Source organism: Taudactylus pleione, unplaced genomic scaffold, assembly GCF_031769625.1.
Source record: "Taudactylus pleione unplaced genomic scaffold, aTauple2 ptg000040l, whole genome shotgun sequence".
Taxonomy (NCBI): domain Eukaryota; kingdom Metazoa; phylum Chordata; class Amphibia; order Anura; family Myobatrachidae; genus Taudactylus; species Taudactylus pleione.
The window spans coordinates 25571206-25594074 of NW_028284442.1; the positions used below are offsets into that span (position 1 = coordinate 25571206).

At 41.5% G+C, this 22869-nt stretch overlaps 1 protein-coding gene across 1 annotated transcript in view; it reads left to right on the forward strand.

Moving 5' to 3' along the window:
- SERPINF1 (serpin family F member 1) overlaps positions 1-22869 on the forward strand; it is a 75083-nt gene that overhangs the window by 47232 nt on the left and 4982 nt on the right. The window contains exons 5-7 of the mRNA XM_088454934.1: positions 5647-5850; positions 12140-12282; positions 17073-17283. Of these exons, the coding sequence (XP_088311060.1) occupies positions 5647-5850; positions 12140-12282; positions 17073-17283 (558 nt within the window). The remainder of the gene's footprint in view (positions 1-5646; positions 5851-12139; positions 12283-17072; positions 17284-22869) is intronic.

Consider the following 22869-nt stretch of genomic DNA (forward strand, 5'->3'; position numbering starts at 1 on the left):
AGCAAGGGAGGGGGCAACAGTGATACTATTCAGCATGGATTGCATCATCAGCCCCCCCACTTGTGCCTGGTAAGTGGACGGCTACTATTGGGGGGGGGGGGGGGGGAGTGAGGGTGACTTGTTCACTCTTCCAAGGGGCCAGGAGTGCCACCTGATTTTCGGGAGCCTCCCACAGCCTTTCCAGGAGAGTAGGCAGGTATGCCTTCTACAGAAATAAAAGACAGTGTCAATACAGCAGCTAGCAAACAGTCACATACTGTACAATGCATATGTAATAATATTGTGTAACTGTTGCTTTCAGTTTAGAAGCAGTTATGGTTTAATACTATCAGTAAAGAAAGTGATAGCTGCCAGTAAAACTTTGTAAAAATGTCAGCACAAATTGTTATTTGGAGAGGTTCCTTCTTCTACATGTTCCTAACCGATCCGGGGTATGCCTATGTTTTCCAAGATAAGCTTATCTCACCTCACTAGCGTCCCCCGTTCTGCACATGGGATACATTAAAAAAATACATATTAATGTACAGTGACACATGGGGAGGGGGGCATTAATAAAGTGGGGGGTTATTGACACTGGGGTGGGTGTCCCACTAGGATCTATTACCACTAGGAAGGTGAAGGTGATAGTGCAGGGGATCTTTTGCCATTGGGGGCGGCGCCATTTCTGAAGAGGGGTGGGAGGTGACTTTACAATGGGGTCCTTTGGACACAGGGCATGGAAAACGCCCCCTAGGTGTGTGTGTGTTTTTTTTTGTAAATAATATATTTAAATATATTTTTTTTAAAATACATTCCAAACTTTGTTAAATAAGAAAAAAAATTACAATTTCTGACAATTTTTTTGGGAAAACAATTTCTCAGCTAAGTAGTTAAAACAGATTAATCATGTAGATGTTAACTAACAAAACGCAAATAATTACCTAGTGTACATAAAGACAAAATTGACAATATATGGGCTTCATATTCGCCTTTTAGCATTGCTTTGTTATTACATTCATGCACAGGAAAAACTACTGTTCCTACAATTGCATCTCTACGTTATAGTCTTTGTAAATAACTTAAAACCTGATAGATAAAAATTATTTGTTCACTATAATAACCTCTTATATGGGGGAGATGTACTAAGCCTTGGAGAGTGATAAGGTGGAGAAAGATAAAGGGGCCCATTTATCAATGAGTTTTATCATATGCAACGAGTTTTAAAACTCATTGCGTATGATTATGGTGCTCCATTCAATCAGCTCCTAACTGTCATCTGCTTGAAAAATGATAGTGGAGAGCTGATTGGCTTGAGTACCATTTATCATGCACCACAAGTTTTAAAACTCATTGCTTACCAACCAATCAGCTCCTGTCATGTTACAGGCTGTTTGAAAAATGGAGCTTAGGAGCTGATTGGTTGGTACAGACATCCGGCATACCGAGTGTAGGTAAGCCGGGCGTCTGGAGCTGTTAGCCGCGGGGGGGGGGGGGTTTAGGTTCAGGGACTCCTGGGGGGACTCAGGCACCTCACCCAGGAGAGATAGACTAGGGGAAGGGGGGTAGCGTCAAGCACCCCCGGGGGGAGGTTAGGCACCCCTCGGGAAGGTTAGGTTTAGGGTGCAGGGAGGTGAAGTTAGGTTTAGGCACCCCTGGGGGGAAGTTAGCCTTAGGCACTAGGGTGCGAGGTTAGGGTTAGGCACCACTAAGGGAGGGTTAGGGGGGGAGGGAGGGGTAGGGATAGGGTTAATATTTACCCTGTCAGGATTTCCATCTGCCGGTCTTCCAGCGTCTGTATTTCATCCGCCAAGCTTAGATCCGGCGGTATAACATACTGATTCCCCACAAACTGCTTCATTAGGCTACCCAAGAAGGCTCTTGTCAAGGAACAGGTAAACTGGACTGGTGAGGTGGCTCTTTATAACAGACAACACACAAACTATCCTTAATGTCCTGAGGGGACAAATAGGCCATACATGATTTACATGAAACCAGCATAGAGGGCTCCCTCTCCTGTATCCCTTTATCTTTTGACATGTTCAATAAAGGCAATAATTGCAATGTTATGTGACAGCCTTCACAAATCTAAATGAATGTGAAGTACTCAGAGAAATACCTCCACCCCTAGAGGATGGAGAGAAAAAACAGAGATAGTTATAATTGACAGACTGAAATAAAAGACAGTGTCAATACAGCAGCTAGCAAACAGTCACATACTGTACAATGCATATGTAAAATAATATTACAATCGACTCTAAATCAACTACACAAACACAAAGGAATAATAGGATATAGAGCACTATATACCTACCTTGACCAAGGGGGAGGTGTATAGGGAGACTGACACAACCCCTCCTGAGACCAATAGCTACAGCCGGGGAAGCTGGCCTCGTGGCAGCAGAAGCATCTGCTGCTGATCCCCGGCGTCAGGTGATAAGGCCTCGGTGGTGTAGTGAGGACATGGACAATCCCGGGCCCTGACAGCAGCGGCTTCTGGTGCGTCTTTGACACCAGAAGCAAGGACTGCCACACGCGATTCCCCGTAAGCGAGGAATCAGCTTACCTGACATCTCCGTGCATCTGGTTGCAGTCTAGGTCGCAGCATAGCGGCTAGCAAGCTTAGCCCCGACCCACCGAAACCACCAGCCCAGTTACTGGTGTTGCGGCCCGGCGGAGGTAGATGGAGTCACAGTACATGCGTCTTAATTCAGACGCTCAGTACTGCCAACCCAAAAAACATATAAAATAAAACATAATATAAAAGCTTAGGACTGCCTGAGCAGTCCCCTGTTACAAAGGTGCGTCTGAATCCTGCTGCACCAAACGAACAACTAAAGGCCTGTGGCTGGGGGCGGGGTATATATGGAGGAGGACCCGAGGCATCCTGGGAGCTGAAGCTTTAACTGTTTGCTGCCTGGTCTCCAACCATAATATTCCCCACGGTATTCCTGTGGATCCATATGGACCCTGAAGAAACCTTAATTTTGTTTATTTTGAGCTATTCAGAGATGGACTTGTTCTTTGGATTGTTGTCTTAAGCTGGGTACACACTGGAGCAATGTCAGCGCGATATGTTGTTTTCGGCTGATACGACATAGCCGCATCACGCTCCCACAGACGCTTGCGACATCGTCTGGTCGGATGTGCATGACCAACCGGATGATATCGCAAGTGGTCCCGTTGCAGGTAATGAAGGATACGAGGTATTGTTCCGTCGTTCATTACCTCATTCTGATGTGTACCCAGGATCTGATATGTCGGGCAGACATATCAGCTGGGCACGCATCGCTCAGTGTGTACGCAGCCTAACTGCATAACCCAATTGTGCTTGAGATCACGGACTGCTGACCGGAGATTCTCCCTCAGAATGTACTGGTAGAGAGCAGAGCTAATGATTTTATCAATTATAGCAAGTCACCCAGGTCCTTAAGCAGCAAAGCATCCCCTCACCATCACATTACCACCACGTTTGACTGTTGGTATGATGTTCTTATTGTGGAATGCTATTAGTTTCCGTCAGACATAAGTAACATATTTGACTCATCAGTCCACAGAACATTAGCCCAAAAGGCTTGGGGGTTATCAATGTGTTTTGGTTTTTTTTGGGCAAATGTGAAACAAACTGTTCCTCTTGGTTAGCAGCAGTGGGTTTTTGCATTTCAATTCTTCCATGGATACCATTTTTGTTTTTGTCTCTTTCTTATGGTGGAATCATGAACATTGACATTAACTGCAGTTCCTTAGATGTTCATCTGGGTTCTTTGGTGACTTCCTGGAGGAGTCGTGAGGTGCTCTTAGAGGAATATTGGTAGGCCAGTCTCTCTTGGGAAAATTCACAGATGTTCCAAGTTTTCTCCATTTGGAGATAATAGCTCTCACTGTGGTTCACTGTAGTCCTGGAACCACAGAAATGACTTTGTAACTCTTTCCAGACAGATATATGTCAAATACTTTTTCTTTCTCATTTCTTCTGGAATTTATTTTGATTTCGGCATACTGTGCTGTTTCTTGAGACAATTTAGCCAACTTCACATTGCTGGAAAGGTTCTACTTAAATGATGTTTAGATTTAACAGGGCTGGCAGGAATGAAGCCTGATGGTGTCTACTCCTATTAGATTCAGAAAAACAAAACAGAAATCTATAACCAATGGCGTTGAAAAATGGAACACTAAGAAATCTTATTAGTATTAATAAGTGTTTACACAGCTCTTTTAAGGTTGCAAGCCAAAAGGAAAAACAAAAAAACAATGAACAGCGCTGTGTAACACCCAAAGCCTAAATCAAGAAAGATAGAAAATTAAATAAAAAATTGTGCCAGAAGAAATAAAAAATAATAAATCATAAAAGATACTTGAATATATAAAAAAATGCAAATTTAATAATATGAAACAGACATCATTGGCCAATGTAACAAATATATATAGACCTATAAAAAATAGTTGGTGCTGGATAACATTTTTCCTTCAATAAATGAACTGATCATTTAAAAAACTGCATTTTGTGTTTACTCAGGTTGTCTGTGTAAAATTTAGGCCCTCATTCAGACCCGCTCACAAGTTGGTCGATGGTGGGGCACTGCGCACACCCGTGCGCAAGCCCCGGAGCGAGTGAGAAATTCACTCGCTCCGGGGCTTGCTACAAACGGGGCGGCTGTCGATGTTGATCGACAGCTCGCCCCGTTTTGTAGGCGGGGAGGGGGGGTGGCGCCTGCCATTTGTGGGCGGCCCTACTGACATCACTTGTGATGTCAGTAGTGAGCTTCCTGCTCTATTAGAGCAGGAAGCTCACTGGGGCTTGCGGCTGACGAGACAAGGGTCTCGTCGCAAGCCCGATGGTCGCGACCATCACCTGGCTGCTTGCAAAAGCTGTGGGTGGTCACCCACAGCTTAGCGAGTGGCCAGGAGGCCAGCTGAAAAAAAAAAAAGCAGCCACCCTCATTCAGAGCGAGCGCTCGCTTTTTGCGAGCGGCTCTGAATGAGGTCCTTAGGTTGAAGATCTGAAACAATTAAGTGTGACAAATGTACAAAAATAAATCATCAAAGGGGCAAAAAGTTTTTCATGCCACTGTAAATGTATTTTACCATTTGTTCCACAAAATCATCACCCTATACTATATAGGTTTTACTTGGGCTAAATGGCAAATCTGTGTCTGATGTATACAGTACAATATTGAGGACATTCCCAACATCATGACTGATGTGTATCAGCCTGTGTGTGGTCATTGGCCAAGCAAGAAGTATGGAGCACATCATTTCATTTACCCAGATGCCAAACACCCAGACTTGTGTCGAAGTCAGACACACATCTGGTTAACGATGGGGATTAATGCTAGTACCTGTTTTCATGTACCCCAAATTTGACCTCGGTACTTATTATTCCCAAATAGATAATGTTAGTGCAGCTTTTTCTGGGGTACAGACTGATTTCCCCAAAATCTTAGGGACTTTTCGCTAGTGTCACTTTCTGCTGATTTTGCCTGTTTACCTTTTCACGTCTTTGGAATTGAATACAGAGATAAGCAGGAGCAGGCAGGGATACAGTTTTGCCTCATAACAGACGAAGGCGGCGAAAACATCGCAGCTCGTCTTTTCGCGGCTAATTGAATTCGGCCCTGTGTCAATTTATATCCACCTGCATGTCTATAACAGTTATATTATCATTGCCAGGACTGAGAATTCGGATGGATTTTGCGACAGAAATGGAAAAGTTCTACGGGAACAAGCCCAAGGTTTTGTCAGGAAGTACCCGCGGTGACCTGTCTGAAGCCAATGACTTTGTACAGAAGAAAACTGATGGCAAAGTAATGCGGTTCTTTAAGGAAGTGCCGTCAGGCATTAGTGTCCTCCTGCTCGGAGCAGCTTACTTCAAAGGTAAATACAAAGAAAAGCAATAAGCAAATGTAAAATAGAGTAATAAAAACAGTGCGTCTACTGCTTATGTATAACTAGTTAACCAATGCACATTTTATATTGGGTGTGTTTGTATATTTCTGCATATATATAATCTGCAACTTTATATACATTTTTATTTAAAATGTTTTTCATATTTTTATTACTTTTATTTTTAAGTTACAGAAAATCTGATTGATCGATCTCCCCTTTAACAAGCAGTAAAAAAAATAAAAAAAAATCATTGTAGAGTGGATATATTAGAGCTGCCTGCAGTAGATGCAGTGTACTTGGATTTGACAGCACTAGCAGGCTATGGGACCTTGTACATGTTTTTTTTTGTGCTGCCCCCTGCAGAGTGAAACTGAGTAAGCATCACATAGTCACACAGCGTACATTGTCAAACTGTTCTTGGCACCCTCTCTGAAGACAGAGAATCTCCAACGCTATCATCTAAAAAGGGCTGATCAGTATCCTACAGATGTGGACACATTTGTTGGGACCCTTCCACAAAAAAAGAACACCCCATATTTTTCTCTGAAATAACTTGGACATAATTGGCACCCATCATTGTTTATTTGGTATTTAATAGAAATCAGACTTTGCATTTGATTTAACAGAGTATCTATATAATAATCAAGAAAGCTTATTTGTCTGTCTGTTTGTCCTTTATGCATGGCCAGAGTCTTGGACCTAGCTCCACCAAATTTGTCATGGTGGTGTAGTGTGACTAGGGATTTTGCCTAGTTTTGAACATCGTCAAGGTCACTCACTGTCACACAATTCATAAATATGTGGACACTCTTAAATTACACAGGTTCCGGCGGAAATTTGCAGTGTGCCGAAAACCTGTGTGAAAGCTACAAAAGTATCCTTTTAATCTCACAGGCTGAGCAAGTGTTAAACTTTATGACTCAAGCAAGTTCATATTAAATCCAGAGTTAGTCCTTTTTAAATTGACCATATATATTAGTCCAGAGGTTCCCAAACGTGGTCCTCAAGGCTCCCCGACAGTTCAGGTTTTAGAGATATCCATGGTTGAGCACAGGTGACTTAATTAGTACCTCAGTCAATCTGATTTAACCACCTCTGCTCAGCCATGGACATCTCTAAAATCTGAACTGTTGGGGAGCCTTGAGGACCGCATTTGGGAACCTCTGTATTAGTCAGTAAAAAAAAACCCCACATACATTTGCCCACACACAGAGGCCATTCAGGTTATCCCACACAGTAGCACCCCTTGTACACATTATGTCATTCAGTAGTAATGCCCCTTAAACATTGTCACACAGTAATGCCACGTACACATTATGCCACACAGTAATGCTTGTTCAAGATGATCTTGCGCGCTTAATCAATTAATTAGCAGCTGTCCTATTGAGTGTAATCAGACACCTGATGGTAATCTGACACCTGATTGACACTCTATTATTGGAAATAGGGGGGTTCTGGACGCGCTATTTATATTTGAAGTGGGATAAAAAAAGGGGGTTATAAAATGAACAAAACAGTTGTGTACAGATGTATCAAAGGTTGTAAATCTATGAGACCGGCAATTGCTGAGTAAGCAGAGGGCTAAAAACGACACATAGAAACAAAAGGATGTTAATAGCTCTTTCATTGACAAATGTGTGTGTTGGAAGAGTAGTAAGTATGTTGCGGTAGTCCCGTGTCTTGCACGCTGAGAGTGGAGCAGCGGTATAGTACTCACCCTATCTTACCCTATTGACGGCGCAGACTGAAGTCTGCTGACGACTTGTGGGAACGGGTTGTATCGGCAGTGTGCTCTGTGTTAAGGCCGTCCTGATGCAGATTCTCCAGGCTGTGTTTATTCTGGCTCTGAGATGCGAGCCGAAGTCCAGGGTTTCTGCTGCCGCTTGTGCTCCTGCTCTCTCCTGCTGTCCTGGTATTAGAGCAGAAATTCTTTATTGGTTTAGTGCTGATTGCTCCGGTGTCTTTGCATGCTTTACAATTTAAGCAAAAATGAAATCCTTTTTGTATGTTGGAAAATGATGTTCTGTCAGCTGGAATGCAACTAGCAGTCAGCATGCTCTGGAGTGTTTCTGCTCTTTTGTATACAATTCTTGGTTTATTCTGAATAAGATCTTTAATTTCTGAGTCTCAGAAATGAAAGATCTTATTCAGAATAAACCAATTTAAACCAATTTCTGCTCTAAAACCAAAAATATGGAATTCCAGATTAAACAGAACCTCAATTGCAATACGGAGGGTGTGATTTATTTACTGGAATGTCCTTGCGGACTCCAGTACATTGGCCGCACCATTAGAAAATTAAAAACTAGAGTGGGAGAACATATAAACAATATTAAAAAAGGCTTCACAGCACATAGTGTTTCAAACCATTTTTTATTACACCATCAAAAGAACCCGAGGGGGTTGAAATTCACAGCAATAAATAAAGTGGAAAAAAATTGGAGAGGAGGACAGTATGTGGATAAAATTTCTAAATCTGAAACGGAATGGATTTACAAAATGGGCACTCTCCAACCTAGGGGTCTGAACATCGATTTTGATTTAGGAGCGTTTTTAAGGATTTAATTAATTATTACATCTCACAAATCATTTCTAAATATTATTTTATATATCATTACATACAGTCTTTTATATAACTCATTTTTTTCAGTCTTTTAACATTCACAATTTTTAATTAAATACCAATTTGAGGACCTGGCAAACACCTGAGCAACATTGATGTGCTTAATCAGTACTGTCAACAAAGGAACATATGTAGCTCTTTTTATTGAACGCAATTCCAAGTAATTTTTAAATATTTTAAACCCCACAAATATTTTAAACCCCACATGTATTTTAACCATTAAAGATTGCTGCATTTATTATTTTTATTCACATAACCATTATATCAGTAAGGCCACAGAGTAATAAGATAATCCAGCCGCTAATTAAGAAAGAACCAATGAGAACACCCCAATGGGTATTTAAGGAGGCTGGAATCCTTTTGACAGACACCTTGAAAAAGTCTTTGAATGACGAAACGCGTTGGTGTTAGGAACAACCCGTAGCAAGATCACAGAGAGACAGCAGGAGCACAAGCGGCAGCAGAAACCCCGGACTTCGGCTCGCATCTCAGAGCCAGAATAAACACAGCCCGGAGAATCTGCATCAGGATGGCCTTAACACAGAGCACACTGCCGATACAACCCGTTCCCACAAGTCGTCAGCGGACTTCAGTCTGCACCGTTAATAGGGTAAGATAGGGTGAGTACTATACCGCTGCTCCACTCTCAGCGTGCAAGACACGGGACTACCGCAACATACTTACTACTCTTCCAACACACATATTTGTCAATGAAAGAGCTATTAACATCCTTTTGTTTCTAAGTGTCGTTTTTAGCCCTCTGCTTACTCAGCAATTGCCGGTCTCATAGATTTACAACCTTTGATACATCTGTACACAACTGTTTTGTTCATTTTATAACCCCCTTTTTTTATCCCACTTCAAATATAAATAGCGCGTCCAGAACCCCCCTATTTCCACACAGTAATGCCCCTTATAACATTATGCCACACAGTAATGCCCTTAACACATTATGCCCCCCACCCAGCAACTCACCCCCGTGTCCCTCAAGCAGCCTCTCACCTCCCCCTGTGTGCCATCAGCAACCAGAAGGTGTGGATTTGGTGTCGGGCTGCTAGCTAATTACAGCTGGTGCAGTGGCAGACATAGACAGAAAGCGGTGGTACAATTTGAATGTCGCCGGTTACGAACCGGCAGCCAATCAGAAGCGGCTAATTGCCTTGCGACCGATGGCGCTGTCACTCCATGTCTGCCTGCCGGTGTGCCATCTGTAATCAGCTTGCACCAAATCAACTGCTGACACCGGGGCCCCACTCGGCAGTCCTGACTGGACTGGCCCACCTTGCGTGGCTGGGTGCAGAGAGAGTGGTGGGCCACAGAGGCAGCTCGGGCACCATAGCAGCAGCACCCATTGCACCAACGGTAGTTATGCCACTGTTTGCATGCATGTTAGCAAACAGTGTGGTCCTTTTCAGGATCAATGGAATGGGGTTATAGGCGAGGACAATGTAAGTGTACTTAAACAATAAAACACTTGAAAATGTCATGGACTAAAATGATGGGACCTTAACCTAATATTTTGTTGCACAATCTAAAGTGATTTCTGTAGCTCTCAATGAGACTTCTGCACCTGACAACAGGTAGTTTGGCCCATTCTTCCTGAGTAAACTGCAACAGCTGTCTTAGGTTTTATGGGTGCCTTCTCCAGACTGCATGTTTCAGCTCTTTCCATACAATGTTCTATAGGATTCAGATCAGGGCTCATAGAAGGCCACTTTTAGCTGTGTGTTTGATGGTCCTTATCCTGTTGGAGAACCTGTGACTGAGACAGAACTTTCTGACACTGGGCAGTATATTTTGCTCCAGAATGCATTCATTTTTTTCAAAGAGCTGTAAAGGTATCAACAAAGTCGTCCACATATCTACTGTACATATAATTTCCAAATAAGGAACATAACAAATGTGCTATATTAAAAGCAAGTGTTTCCACACAAGTATGGGCACTAAGCTAAATAAACAAGTGGCAATCTTTCATGTTTAGGATTATGTTAAAAACTGGTGGTAATATCTACCGTGGTTACAGGAAAGGACCTCAGTGACTTTAGGAAAAAGATATCTGTTACATATCTAGCGTGAGCTACAGCGATGACAACTGCTCAACATGCTGATATTTCTCATAGAACAGTGAGTAAGGGGATGATATAAAAGTCTTAAGCTGCATACACACACAACGATTTTGTTACCAACGATTTTCTGAACGATTTTCTGCCAGATTATCTGTCATATTTTTTAAAGTGTAGTGAACGATTTTTTGAACTACAAACGATTTTTGTAACGTCCCTTAATGAAAATCAGGAATGCGCATCGTTCATCGTTACAACTCAGAAACTGAACGATTTTTTCAATGACTGAACGATAACGACGTCGTTATAGTTAAATCGTTCAAAAAATCGTTACGTGTGTATGCACCTTTAGAAGAAGATATAATCAACTTAGGATGCTGAGGATTGAAGTGCCTGATCTTTAACCTTGATATTCGTTTGACCATACAAAATACAACAGTACACCCTATAAGATGCAATGTGTCAATGTTTGGTTTCTTTTCATACTTACCTGTACATTCTGGCCATGCTGTTGGCCATTACGGAGAACAGATATGTGATTAACCAAGACAAACACAGGCTAAGCGGACACATGGAAACAACTATATTTATACTTTGAAAAGAAATAGTAAAAAAAAAAAATGAACAATATATGCCGTACTGAAAAGTTACATTCCTACACTGTGGTTACAATGACATAAGTCATGACAGCACAATAATCCTATACCTGTTAACATGTATAAAAGTATTAATAGTATGTGTCAATGTATTTCAGCCATTTTTATATGGAGAAATAGAAGTTTGATTACTTTAGTTACATGTGTAAGAGAAGGTTATTACAGCTACATCTCTCAGCTAGCTCCTGCCCGATAGAAACTCAAAAAGTGTAGCAAGATGCAGCGACATCAACAGGATCAACCAGGAGAAAACAAACAAACAGTATAGCATTTCCAGTCTGACCAGTGTAGGTTGATGATGACTGTCCACAGAGGCCTATTTACTGAGCCTTGGATGGAGATAAAATGAACTGAGATAAAGTACCAACCAACCAGCTCCTGTCATTTTTCAAACAAAGCCTGTGACATGGCAGTTAGAAGCTGATTGGCTGGTACGTTAACTCTGTTCACTTTATCTCCATTCAAGGTTTAGTAAATAAATCCCAGTGGGATCACTTAGCTGATAAGTCTTATTTGCCAAGTATCCAGGTTGGTTTCAGAGATCGTCTCTAAGAACTGTAACTGGCAGTGATCTAAATGTACATATTATTTGTGGTCTTCTTTTGGGAAGTAGTTAGTCAACATTTACACTGTTGGCAGTCAAAATGTCAACAGCATAATGTTGACCTGAGAATGACGACATTATAATGTTACTTAAAGCACTGTAGACATATCAGCATTATAACTTTAAGCATGATGCTTTACCAATTTGTTTAAAGTTTTAATGCCGACACACAGTTGCAATGCTTTAAGTAACATTACTACCACGATGGCATTATCAGATCGACATTGCGCTGTTGACATTTTGACTGTCGACAGCGCTAGTGTTGACATATTATACAAAACCTATTCTTTTTGGTGCGAATGGCTTTAACATGTTGTGGAATTTATGACAGGTCAGTGGGTACACAAATTTAATCCACGTGAAACAGTCATGCGCCAATTCTACACAGAAGAGCAGACGTCTGTCTCGGTACCAATGATGTCAGCCAACAATGTCCCAGTGAAATATGGCCTAGACCCCGATTTTAACTGCAAGGTGAGAAAAGTACCTTCTCAGGCTTTTAAAATTGAATCAAAGAGTAATGTGCCAAATACTAGCTCTGCTTCAGCTTCTTTCCTGTGAATCATGCTTTTAGATTAATGTGCACACTAGACCGGCTAGCATTATATCCTGCACACCAGGCAGGCATACAAGCATGTATGTATATAATGTGTATTTGATGATTTTGCCTAGGAAGTCAGTGACAAAGATGAGGGTAATGAGTGAAAGGTTGTGTCCACAGAAGTGAGCTAAAGGTGGCAGAGAGACATTGGGGGATGGTAGACTGGGAGGATATAAAGGACTTACAGTATGTTTCCTTTGTGGGGGAGCGAGAGGCACAGTAATAAGGATACATTTCAAGCGGTGAAAATCAAAGTTGGAGACTTTCTCAATTGATGCGCGGTGGCATGGAAGCATTATTATAGGTCGTTAATGTGCCTGCAGTGCCAGGGTTGGGGTTTGGATTGCTGTAAAAATGGAGTGTGGCAAAAAGATACTGCAGCGTTAGGCAGCAGAGAGGCATGGTATAAGTGAGGCTGAGATGAGGATGGGGTCATGGACATGTAGGGTTCGCTGTGAACGTATAGAGATTGTGGTCTGAGTGGAAAGCTGGAGTAGTCTTAGATGAAAGAGAATATGAGAGCTAGGAAAGTCCATCGCGATGGATGGGAGATGACATCCACTGATACCTACAACAGATGTTCCCAAACTCACTCCTCAAGGCACCCTCACAGTCCAGGTTTTAAGGAAATCCATGCTTGACCACAGGTGACTTAATTAGTACCTTCGTCAATTTGATTTAATCACCTGTGCTCAACCATGGATAGCTCTAAAACCTGAACTGTTGGGGGTGCCTTAAGGACCGCATTTGGGAACCTCTTGCCTAATAGAACAGTGCCAGTCCGTATTACACTATTACAATGTTAATGAATCTTCTCCCTTTCATGGCCATCCTATTGGAAGTGTCAGCAGTGGACACATAAAAAAACAGACGACATATGGAGCTTGATTCCGAGGTGACGCTAACTGCACGCACTATCGATGTTGGAATGACTGCGCATGCACAGGAGTTGCACTCCGCATGTGTCCTGATGGTTACCGCAGGGACACGCAGAACTTACTTGGACGCAGTAACTGGGGATATCAGTGGGCTTTCCTGGGAGGGGGTTGGTTAGGCAGACGAAGCCATGTCGCTGACAGAGACTAAAGATGCAGTAGAGCTGACACAGACACCATGTTCAGATGGAGAAATTGCACCTACTACAGAGCTCGTGCAAGCTTGGATGGTGTGTCCGATGGTGCAATGTCTTAGTATGCACTGCAACGGGATAGCGGGAAAAGACCCAGCCGCATTAGCATGCACCTCTTAATCAGGCCCATAATTATTTGTTGTTTGATACAGAAAGACCAACATTTAAGTTGTTTTATACACTTTAGTAAGAAAACATTAATACAAACATGCCCTAAATAAATAGTAGTGCATCCTACACTGCCCAACGCCACTCTGTGGTTTAGCACAAGATGTTACCTTTCTAAGTATATACAACATTATAATATAGAAACTCTGATAAGGTGTAATGTAATGGAAACAGCACAATACAAAAAGGATAAACCCCATTAAGAACAACAAAAAAATAATTCCAGAGTTTGGGAATCCAATAAATGCGGAGGGTAGGAAAAGAAATGAGCATGCAGAACTGAAAGTAAACCCAGGGAGGGAAACAGGGATTAGGATTAAATGGAATCTAGACGGTTGTTAACGCTCGGAGAGGTGTTAGTCAGTATCTGATGGCCAGCTATTGGGTGTTTCAGAGGCCACCATGCTGACATGTTAGTTCCTGCTGGCAATAAGAGAGGGATTTATATTGCCGGCAATTTAATAATTGCACACACTTGTCAAACTGGTGACAAAATGACTTGTAAAATAAAAACTATTTATCTGTAGCTAGGCACTTTGTCCAGAAAAAGCCCACAAAAATGAAGATGTACTTTCTATATAGTTATTTCCAACAAAATTGTTGCATCATAGGAAGTGAAATTTACTTAAGTCATGACTTGGGATGAACACTGTCTGATTATAAGGCAGTTATTGTATCCTGAAGCAAACAATGACCGGATAGCGTTGTGTCATGTATACACTGCCTTCATTCTGTACAGCAAGAACACTATTAGAATTGGGAGCAGCTCACCATGAATGTCTTCTCTTTGTGTCTGGTACAGTTTGACACTTGTTATAGTTTTCTTGTTACACATTGATAACTAACAGTCTTCAATTCTAAAGTGCATACTAGTCAGACTGGCTGGGGGAAAGAACGAAAACACAAAAGAAGAATTGGTAATATTGCTGATAATTGTCAAATTGAAGAGCTAAAATTTAAATAACTAAAATAAAATGTATATTGAATGATTGGTGGCCATGTAAGCCCCAAGGTTTAGGGCTCTCGATAGGTTTAAAAAAAATGTATCCCTAATTGTAGATGGTGTTTCAGCACTAATTAGTAAAATACAATACAATATTCAGTGATGCAATGCCAGTCCACTCACATTATATATTATATACATACAATAAATAATAGTAGACACACACACACTGAACAAGTACATAGGGTTATATCCAGTATGCTATAATACAGAACAGCAAGTTAACAACAGAGCCATCTCCCATCTTAAATAACCCCTTCTGTTCTCCCCCTAGCACTAACCATGTCACCAGAGTTCCACTCCCTCGTTTTCTGCTTTCATATCAGCAACTCAGTTTACACACTCATAGGTTGGGTACATAATCGATGACTTCTGAAGTAACCCTCTACTACTGCAACTAACCACTGCATGCTCCTTCTAACAATATGAAGTTGTCCTACCCTTGCCTGTTACTTGTGCTACCCAGTTGTGGTGTAAAAGTAATGTTATGTACGGTACTTATCCTATGCATTTACAGTAGTGTTAGCTGTTGTCTTTTGTACTTATGCTAACGCTTTACATTGTTTTATGCTTATTTCCCTTGTACGGCGGATGTGGGCACTTAGTGACGCCATATAAATAAAAGATAATGATATACCAACATAGTAATTTGGTGCCAGTTACTGTATATAGAAAATAAAAGGTAAGATTTGCAGTGGACTATTATACAGCATTTAAAAAGTACAAGAACTGTACAATTTAAATAAAAGGTGAAAAGAAAGTAAGCACAAATACAAAACTAAAACAAAAAGGGTACAAAGCAGTGATTCCCAAACTTGGCAATCAAGGCACCCTAATGGTCCAGGTTTTCAGGATATCCATGCACAAATGGCTTAATTAGTACACCAGTCAGTTTGATGGCGCCATCTGTGCTCAAGCATGGATATCTTTAAAACATGGACTGTTGGGGGGTCAGTGATTCTCAAACCGCGTTTGAGAATCACTGGTATATTGAAACTGTTTAAAAAGCTACTTTTACAGGTATAAAAGAGTTCATGACACAGACTATCCTGTCCTGCTCAAGGAACTGAACTTAGAATGCTCCATCACACTGCAATGATTACAGTATGTTATAAAGACCCAGCATGCAGTGTTTTCTAATTTGTCAGTGTGGGGTAGTCCAGCTATATGAATTCTAGTAATTTTCTAGCTGGAAAATTGGCTGATAGCATCCTTTAAAAAAATCTACAGTAAACAAGAAAATCTCCTCTACAGTATGGTATGTACTACAGGTTGAGTCTCCCATATCCAAATATTCCGAAATACGGAATATTTTTAGCTTGACTGAGATAGTGAAACCTTTGATTTTTGATGGTTCAAAATACACAAACTTTGTTTAAGGCACAAAATTATGAAAAATAAAGTATAAAATTACCTATAGGCTGTGTGTATAAGGTGTATATGAAACAAATACATTTTATGTATGCACACAAACTTTGTTTGAGCCACAAAATTATTGAAAATATTGTATTATATTACCTTCAGGCTGTGTGTATAAGGTGCATATGAATCACACATCCATTCTGTGTTCAGATTTCGGCCCTATTCCTAAGACATTTCAATGTGGTATGCAAATATTCCAAACTACAGAATGATCCGATATCCAAAATACCCCTGGTCCCAAGCATTTTGGATATGGGAGCCTGTATTTCTGCCCAAGTTTATAGGTGCAAAGCTAGGTATGTTTTAATAATAATAAAAATAAATAGTAATAATAATAATAAGGCCCCTACAACAATCTTGGACCTATGGCAGCATCTCAAATTGTCCTCAACAAACTACATCAAAGGGATTATTGAAAAGATAAAATAGCACTCTATAATAACAACCACACAAAGGGATTAATAGTAGACTCGTGGACAAATTCCTCCATGCTTGTTTTTTTTTTAAAGATCCCAAGTATAAAAATGGCTTAAAATTAGAGATGACCAATTCAGATCTGAAAAACTGCATCTTATGGGCTCTCTCACATAGTTTGGATAGCCAATAAGATAAATTCGAACTTGCTCTACTTTAGCGAAAAGAACAGAGTAGAACCAAACCACTCATCTCTACTTAAAATATAATTTCTATCTCAAGTAACTGGTTTTCCTGCCAATTATGCACTGAATACAATAGACAAAAAATAAACAATAAGTTCTGTTAGTTTTCTGTCTATTGTAACCACTTTCTGGGAATCAGCAAATTTCTTTATCTCAACTAAACTGTAGTTAGTCAAATTACATTTTATACTATGGCACATATTGGGTCATTATTTGTATTTACTTAGCTCCTGATTTATTTTTTAATTATGTACTGGGTGTGATTAGTGTGTCTCTTTCTAGATTGTCCAGCTGCCGCTCACTGGAGGTGTCAGCATCATGTTTTTCCTGCCTCTGACAGTCACTCAGAACCTAACCTTAATTGAAGAGGGTCTCACATCCGAGTTTATTCATGACATAGATCAGGCATTGCAGTCCGTCAACATAAAACTAAGCATGCCAAAGCTGAAGGTGAACTACGAGGCTAACATGGACAGCACTCTACAGGACATGAGTATGTTTTTTTCATTTTGTATTGTATATTCTGACACACTATGTCATATTGGCGTTTTGAATGCTAACAAGATAAAGCAATAATATTCAGGTATATTACATTTATATGGGCCTGATTCAGAGTTGTACACTAAACCCATCGCGACTTATTACGCGGATATTGTGAGTTAATATGCAAATGTAGCATCCAACTGTGTACAAAGATGCAGTCGCTGGATCCTACATGAATATGAAACTGTTGCGACACTCCCGCATTTTTCTAACCACCCCTCCATTACTACGAGTTATCACCCACAAACCGTTCATGTCAATCACTCTGCGTCTAAATCCTCACAGCGAGCAACATCGCTGAGACACCGGGGCGCATGCGTCGTGCGACACACGTGCTATAATAAATGTTTCGGCCAACTGTGTAGATATCCATATAACGTACATCTGTGAATCAGGCCCGTGTTAGGTATGTTTCATTAGAGTGTAAGCAATTTTTTTTTTTTGTCTCTGGATGTATGTTACTTTGGAGTATGAACCAGCATGTAGCCACTGAAAGCTTACAGCTAGCCACAATGAGTGACATTTGGTTGGCCAATCAGATTCATTTTGAGAACCACTGAACTGTGTTCAGTATCGAAAACAAGACTATAGAATAGAAAAACAGGTGATAAAAGTAGCTTGCCAAGAGTTCAATGACTTGATATGTCATAATTCACGTACATATCAAGTTCTATTGTCTTTCATCCATGTTACATTCCGTCTTCACTGTGAACACTTGTATGTACTTTTGTAACTTCCTTCCAAGATCCATATTTGCAGTGCTACCATGGGTTCTCATACCTCCTGTGTACTGTCTTTTCAGATTCCATCCACCCTGAATAAGTAACACACTGCCATAAAAATAATAATATAACAAAACACAGTAGATGAGTATTACACGTCTGTAAATGGAACCTGATGCATATATCTATTTAGTTGAAACATTAAATGTAATTTTGCATATTTTCCTGCAATATTTGCTAAATACCACAATGCAAATACTCTTTGTTGTTCCTGATAATTTGCACAGTGATATTCTTAAAATTGCGGCTACATCTCAAATGAGCAAACCTGTACAGAACCAGTGTTCTCTGGGCCTGATGCAGACCCGGTCGCAAGCGGGTCGATGGTGGCCCAGAGTGCATGCACATGACGGAGCCGGCTCTGTCGTGCGCATGCGCGGACCCGGATAGAGACGGGCAATCCATCGCTCTGAGTCTCGCACCAAAGGGGGCGTGCTGTCGATGTTGAGTGACAGCACGCCCCCTTTGGTGGGCAGGCCGGGGGTGGCTGCCAAGATGGAGGCGTTCCCGTGAGAACGCCTACCATCTGGGGGCGGCCCCACTGACATCACAAGTGATGTCAGTGGGAGAGCTTTCGGCTCTGTTTGAGCCGAAAGCTCTCTGGGGCTTGCGGCCACGAGACCCTACCACAAGGGTCTCGTCGCAAGCACGATGGTCGCGATGGTCTTGACCATCGCAATCATTATCCTGGCCGCTCGCATTAGCTGTGGGTGGCAACCCACAGCAATGCGAGCGGCCAGGAGGCCGCTCCATAAAAAAAAAAAAAAAAAAGACGCCCTGATTCAGAGCGAGCGCTCTGTCAGAGTGTCCGGCTCTGAATCAGGGCCTCTGTGCAATATGTTTTATTTATTAACACTGAAGCTGGGTACACACTGAGTGATGAGTACCCAGCCGATATGTCGACAAACCGGAACGATGTAATGAACGACGGAACAATTACATTCCGTTCTTCATTACAATGCATGGCACCACATCCAATATCATCAGGTTTGGTGTGGAGCACATCAAACCTGATGTCGCCTGCGATTGCGGGAGCGCGTGTATTGTGCATACACACTGCACGATTTGTCTTTCCGATTAAGCCAAATCGGAACGACATCGCTCCAGTGTGTACCCAGCTTTATTTATATAGCGCACACGGATTCTGCAGCTCTTTTACAGAGAATATTTGGCCATTTACATCAGTCCCTTCAACAATTAACCTACCAGTATATATTTGGATTGTGGAATGAAACCCACGCAATCACAGAGAGAATATACAAACTCCACACAGTTAGGACCGTGATGGAACCTAAGGCCTCAGTGCTGTGAAGCAGTAATGCTAACTATTACACCAACCATGCTGCCCATGTTTTACTGAACATATTTGGAGAGTTGTAAGTGAAAATTAAACTTTTCTTTAGAAAAAAGTTATATTCTGCCTTTTAGAGGATAAAATCAGTTCATAATCCAAACAAATACGTTTCTAAGAATAGATGACGAATTCCCTTTTAAGACCCACTGAAAATTGGCCTTCATAGGGATTTAGCACTTGAACTACTTATTTCATTTCTCCTTCACAATTGTTCGATGTTCTAACAAGTGTTAGGTTCTTACAGAAGGTGATAATAGTTTGTTGAAGGCCCTACATAGAAGCTGTCAGTAATGGCTGAACACATGCAAGGCTTGTTGAGCACGTATAATAAATGATTACTGGAGATTACAGTGCAGGCTGACATCTGTGCCACCTATGTAACAGTCTTATATATTGCTATAGACTATTAGTACAAATGGCCTTTTATTTGCTCAAAGAACTGGTCATGTATTTATAAGGCTGTTTTATTAAGGGTGCCTTCAGTCCTTGATGCCTAATGCCCTTCTCCTGAACTTGTTTTATAAGCCGAGTAACGGAGGTGAGCATTAAACCTTATGGGGTAGTTTCACGTAACTGCAAGGTTCCATTGTAGCCACACATAAGGCATCTCTGCAGGATATTACTGGTACGAAAGTTCTCTTCTTTTTGAGGTGCGAATAAAAATAAGAGTGTTTCTGGGGTTGGGTATGGGACGCCGTCGCTCGGGATCCCGACTGTCAGAATCCCTACGCTGGCAACCCGACAGGGCTAGGATAATGACAAATGTTCAGTATCCCTACTCCTCCAGTACCCTAAACCTAACCTCTGCCCATAGTGCTTATACCTAACCCTTCCTCCCTAGAGCCTAACCCTAACAATTTCCTTAGTGCCTAACACCTAACCCTCTGCCTAACACCACAACTTACCGTTGGGATGCTGGCGTCGGCATTCTGAGCACAGGCATCCCGACAGCCTGGATAATAACTACATCCTGCTTTCTGTACCGTAATAAAAGAAAAAAAGGTGCGCCAATCAACACAATACTTCCAAACTGGCAGCTCCTAGCAAGCAGGATCTGCTACCTGCTGAAAAAGGATCTGAAACAAATGGGTGGGTAGGAGCACTTGTTTGTGAAGAAACACAGTGGGTATATTAAAACACACAAATATTTAATAGGCAACAATACAATGTAAATCAATAATTCATGTAATAAATGAGCAAAGCACTCTATACATAGATCCCAGGACGTACGTTACTGTGCACTGTTATATACAATGCACTAGTATAAAAGCATTGTCCATTCTGTGTGTGAATACTGGGCCTGATTCAGACCTGCTCGCGAGCGCTATGCGCTCGCAAGCGTGTCAATGGTGGCCCAATGCGCACGATGGAGCCGGCTCCGTCGTGCGCATGCGCGAGACCCGGATAGTGATGGGCAAACTGTCGCTCTGGGTCTCATACCAAAGGGGGCGTGCTGTCGATGTTGAGTGACAGCACGCCCCCTTTGGTGGGCGGGCCCATGTGAACGCACCGTTTGGGGTCGGCCCCACTGACATCACAAGTGATGTCAGTGGGAGAGATTTCGGCTCTATGAGAGCCGAAATCTCTCTGGGGCTTGCGGGAAAGAGACCCTACCACAAAGGTCTTGTCGCAAGCCCGATGGTCACAATGGTCTTGACTATCGCGACCATCTTCCTGGCTGCTCGCTATAGCTGTGGGTGGTCAGGAGGCCACTCTAAAAAACAAGAAGGCCGGCCCTGATTCAGAGCGAGCACTCTGTCAGACCATCCGGCTCTGAATCAGGCCCACTGTTCCAAGTGAATGAAGGAAAAAACTGCTATTTTCATAAGGAATGAGAACAATGTATCCTCTTTGTATAATGTTAGTATAACTTAGTACCTGGCGTCATTTGATCTAGCATCGAGCTCCTGCCGACCAGAAGTGGAGCACTACTGTCCTCCTGAGACTTTTCCACACTATCTCCAAGTGTGGGCACTGGTCACCGGAGAGTAAGAACCACTGATGAGCGGTGGAGCATAACTGTTCTTTAGAGATTTCACTACGCTGTCTCCAAGTGCGGACATCAGTGACCAGAGAGAGAGAGACGGTAATTATACCCACACATTGCAGGTCTCTTACTCCCGCTATTGAGAGGTAGTTTCAACTCCCTTAACCAATACTTGGGGCCAGTGTGCACTGGACAGATACTTTGTTCCCATCACATCCAGCAGCAGCCATTCCATTACTGCTATTTTTTGTTGCACAATGTTATACTAACAATACAAAAAGGCAGGGGCGTATCTTCCTATTGGCCTGGATGGCCCTCGCGCGGGGCGCGCCGTTGCCACCCGACATAATTAACAAATGATCACTGGTCTCCTGTTTGCTCTGCGCAGTGTGCCACAGTAAATGTGGTATTTAACATTAGTAAATGATCCCTGGTCTCCTTCTGTCTCCTCTGCTCTTATCAGTGTCCCCCATTGATTGTTAATGTGTATCAGGCTTATTATATGTCCCTTTATATCAGAAACATTTAAAATTAGAGAGACTAATTTTTTATTTTTTTTTCTAATATATCTCTTCTCCCACAATACCCACTACATACCAATCACCACTCACTAATTCCCATATGTCAACCTTGCAAGAAAATAGTGTAAGCACCACATCAACCACAATGCTCTAATCGCAAGATAATTTGCACCTTGTTTGTTATTGATGCCCTCTTTTCCTGTGTTGTTGACATATAGAAATTAATAAACAGTGCTTGCATGTAGTAAGTGTTATAACTGAAAAAAAAAAAAATAATAATAAAAAAAAAAATATATATATATATATATATATTTTGTCTCCCTATTTCTACAGGTGTGTAAGTTGAACTACCCCCAGTGTAAGTACTAATACATTTATCTTTTCCTCAGTATGGGGAATTGACCATGATCTTTATAGATCGTGGATACTCAGGTGTCAGGATTAAGATATAGTCCTTATGGGCTGTTTTATTATTGTGAGTGAGATAGCAATGGACCCATGTGGGTGGTTTTACCAGTGAATTATATGGCAGAGGTAAAAAAGCATAATGCAGTGTACAGTCCAATTTGAATATATGTAAATTATTTTACCCCTAATGCATGTTTGTTTTTGATGCTATGTTTTCAAGCTTTTCCTGTGTATTTTGGCATTAGTAAATAGTGGTTTGCAATAGAGTAAGTTCTGTAAAAGATATATATATATATATATATATATATATATATATATATATATTAAGAAGAGAAAAAAAAATATTCTCCCTATTTCTACAGGTGTCTGAATTAAACTACCCCCAGTGTGTGTTATTTTATTTTTTCAAGTAGAAGCAGTCATTGGAGGGGGGCGCCAGTCCCTTAGTTTGCCAGGGGCGCTCGGACCCCAAGATACACCCCTG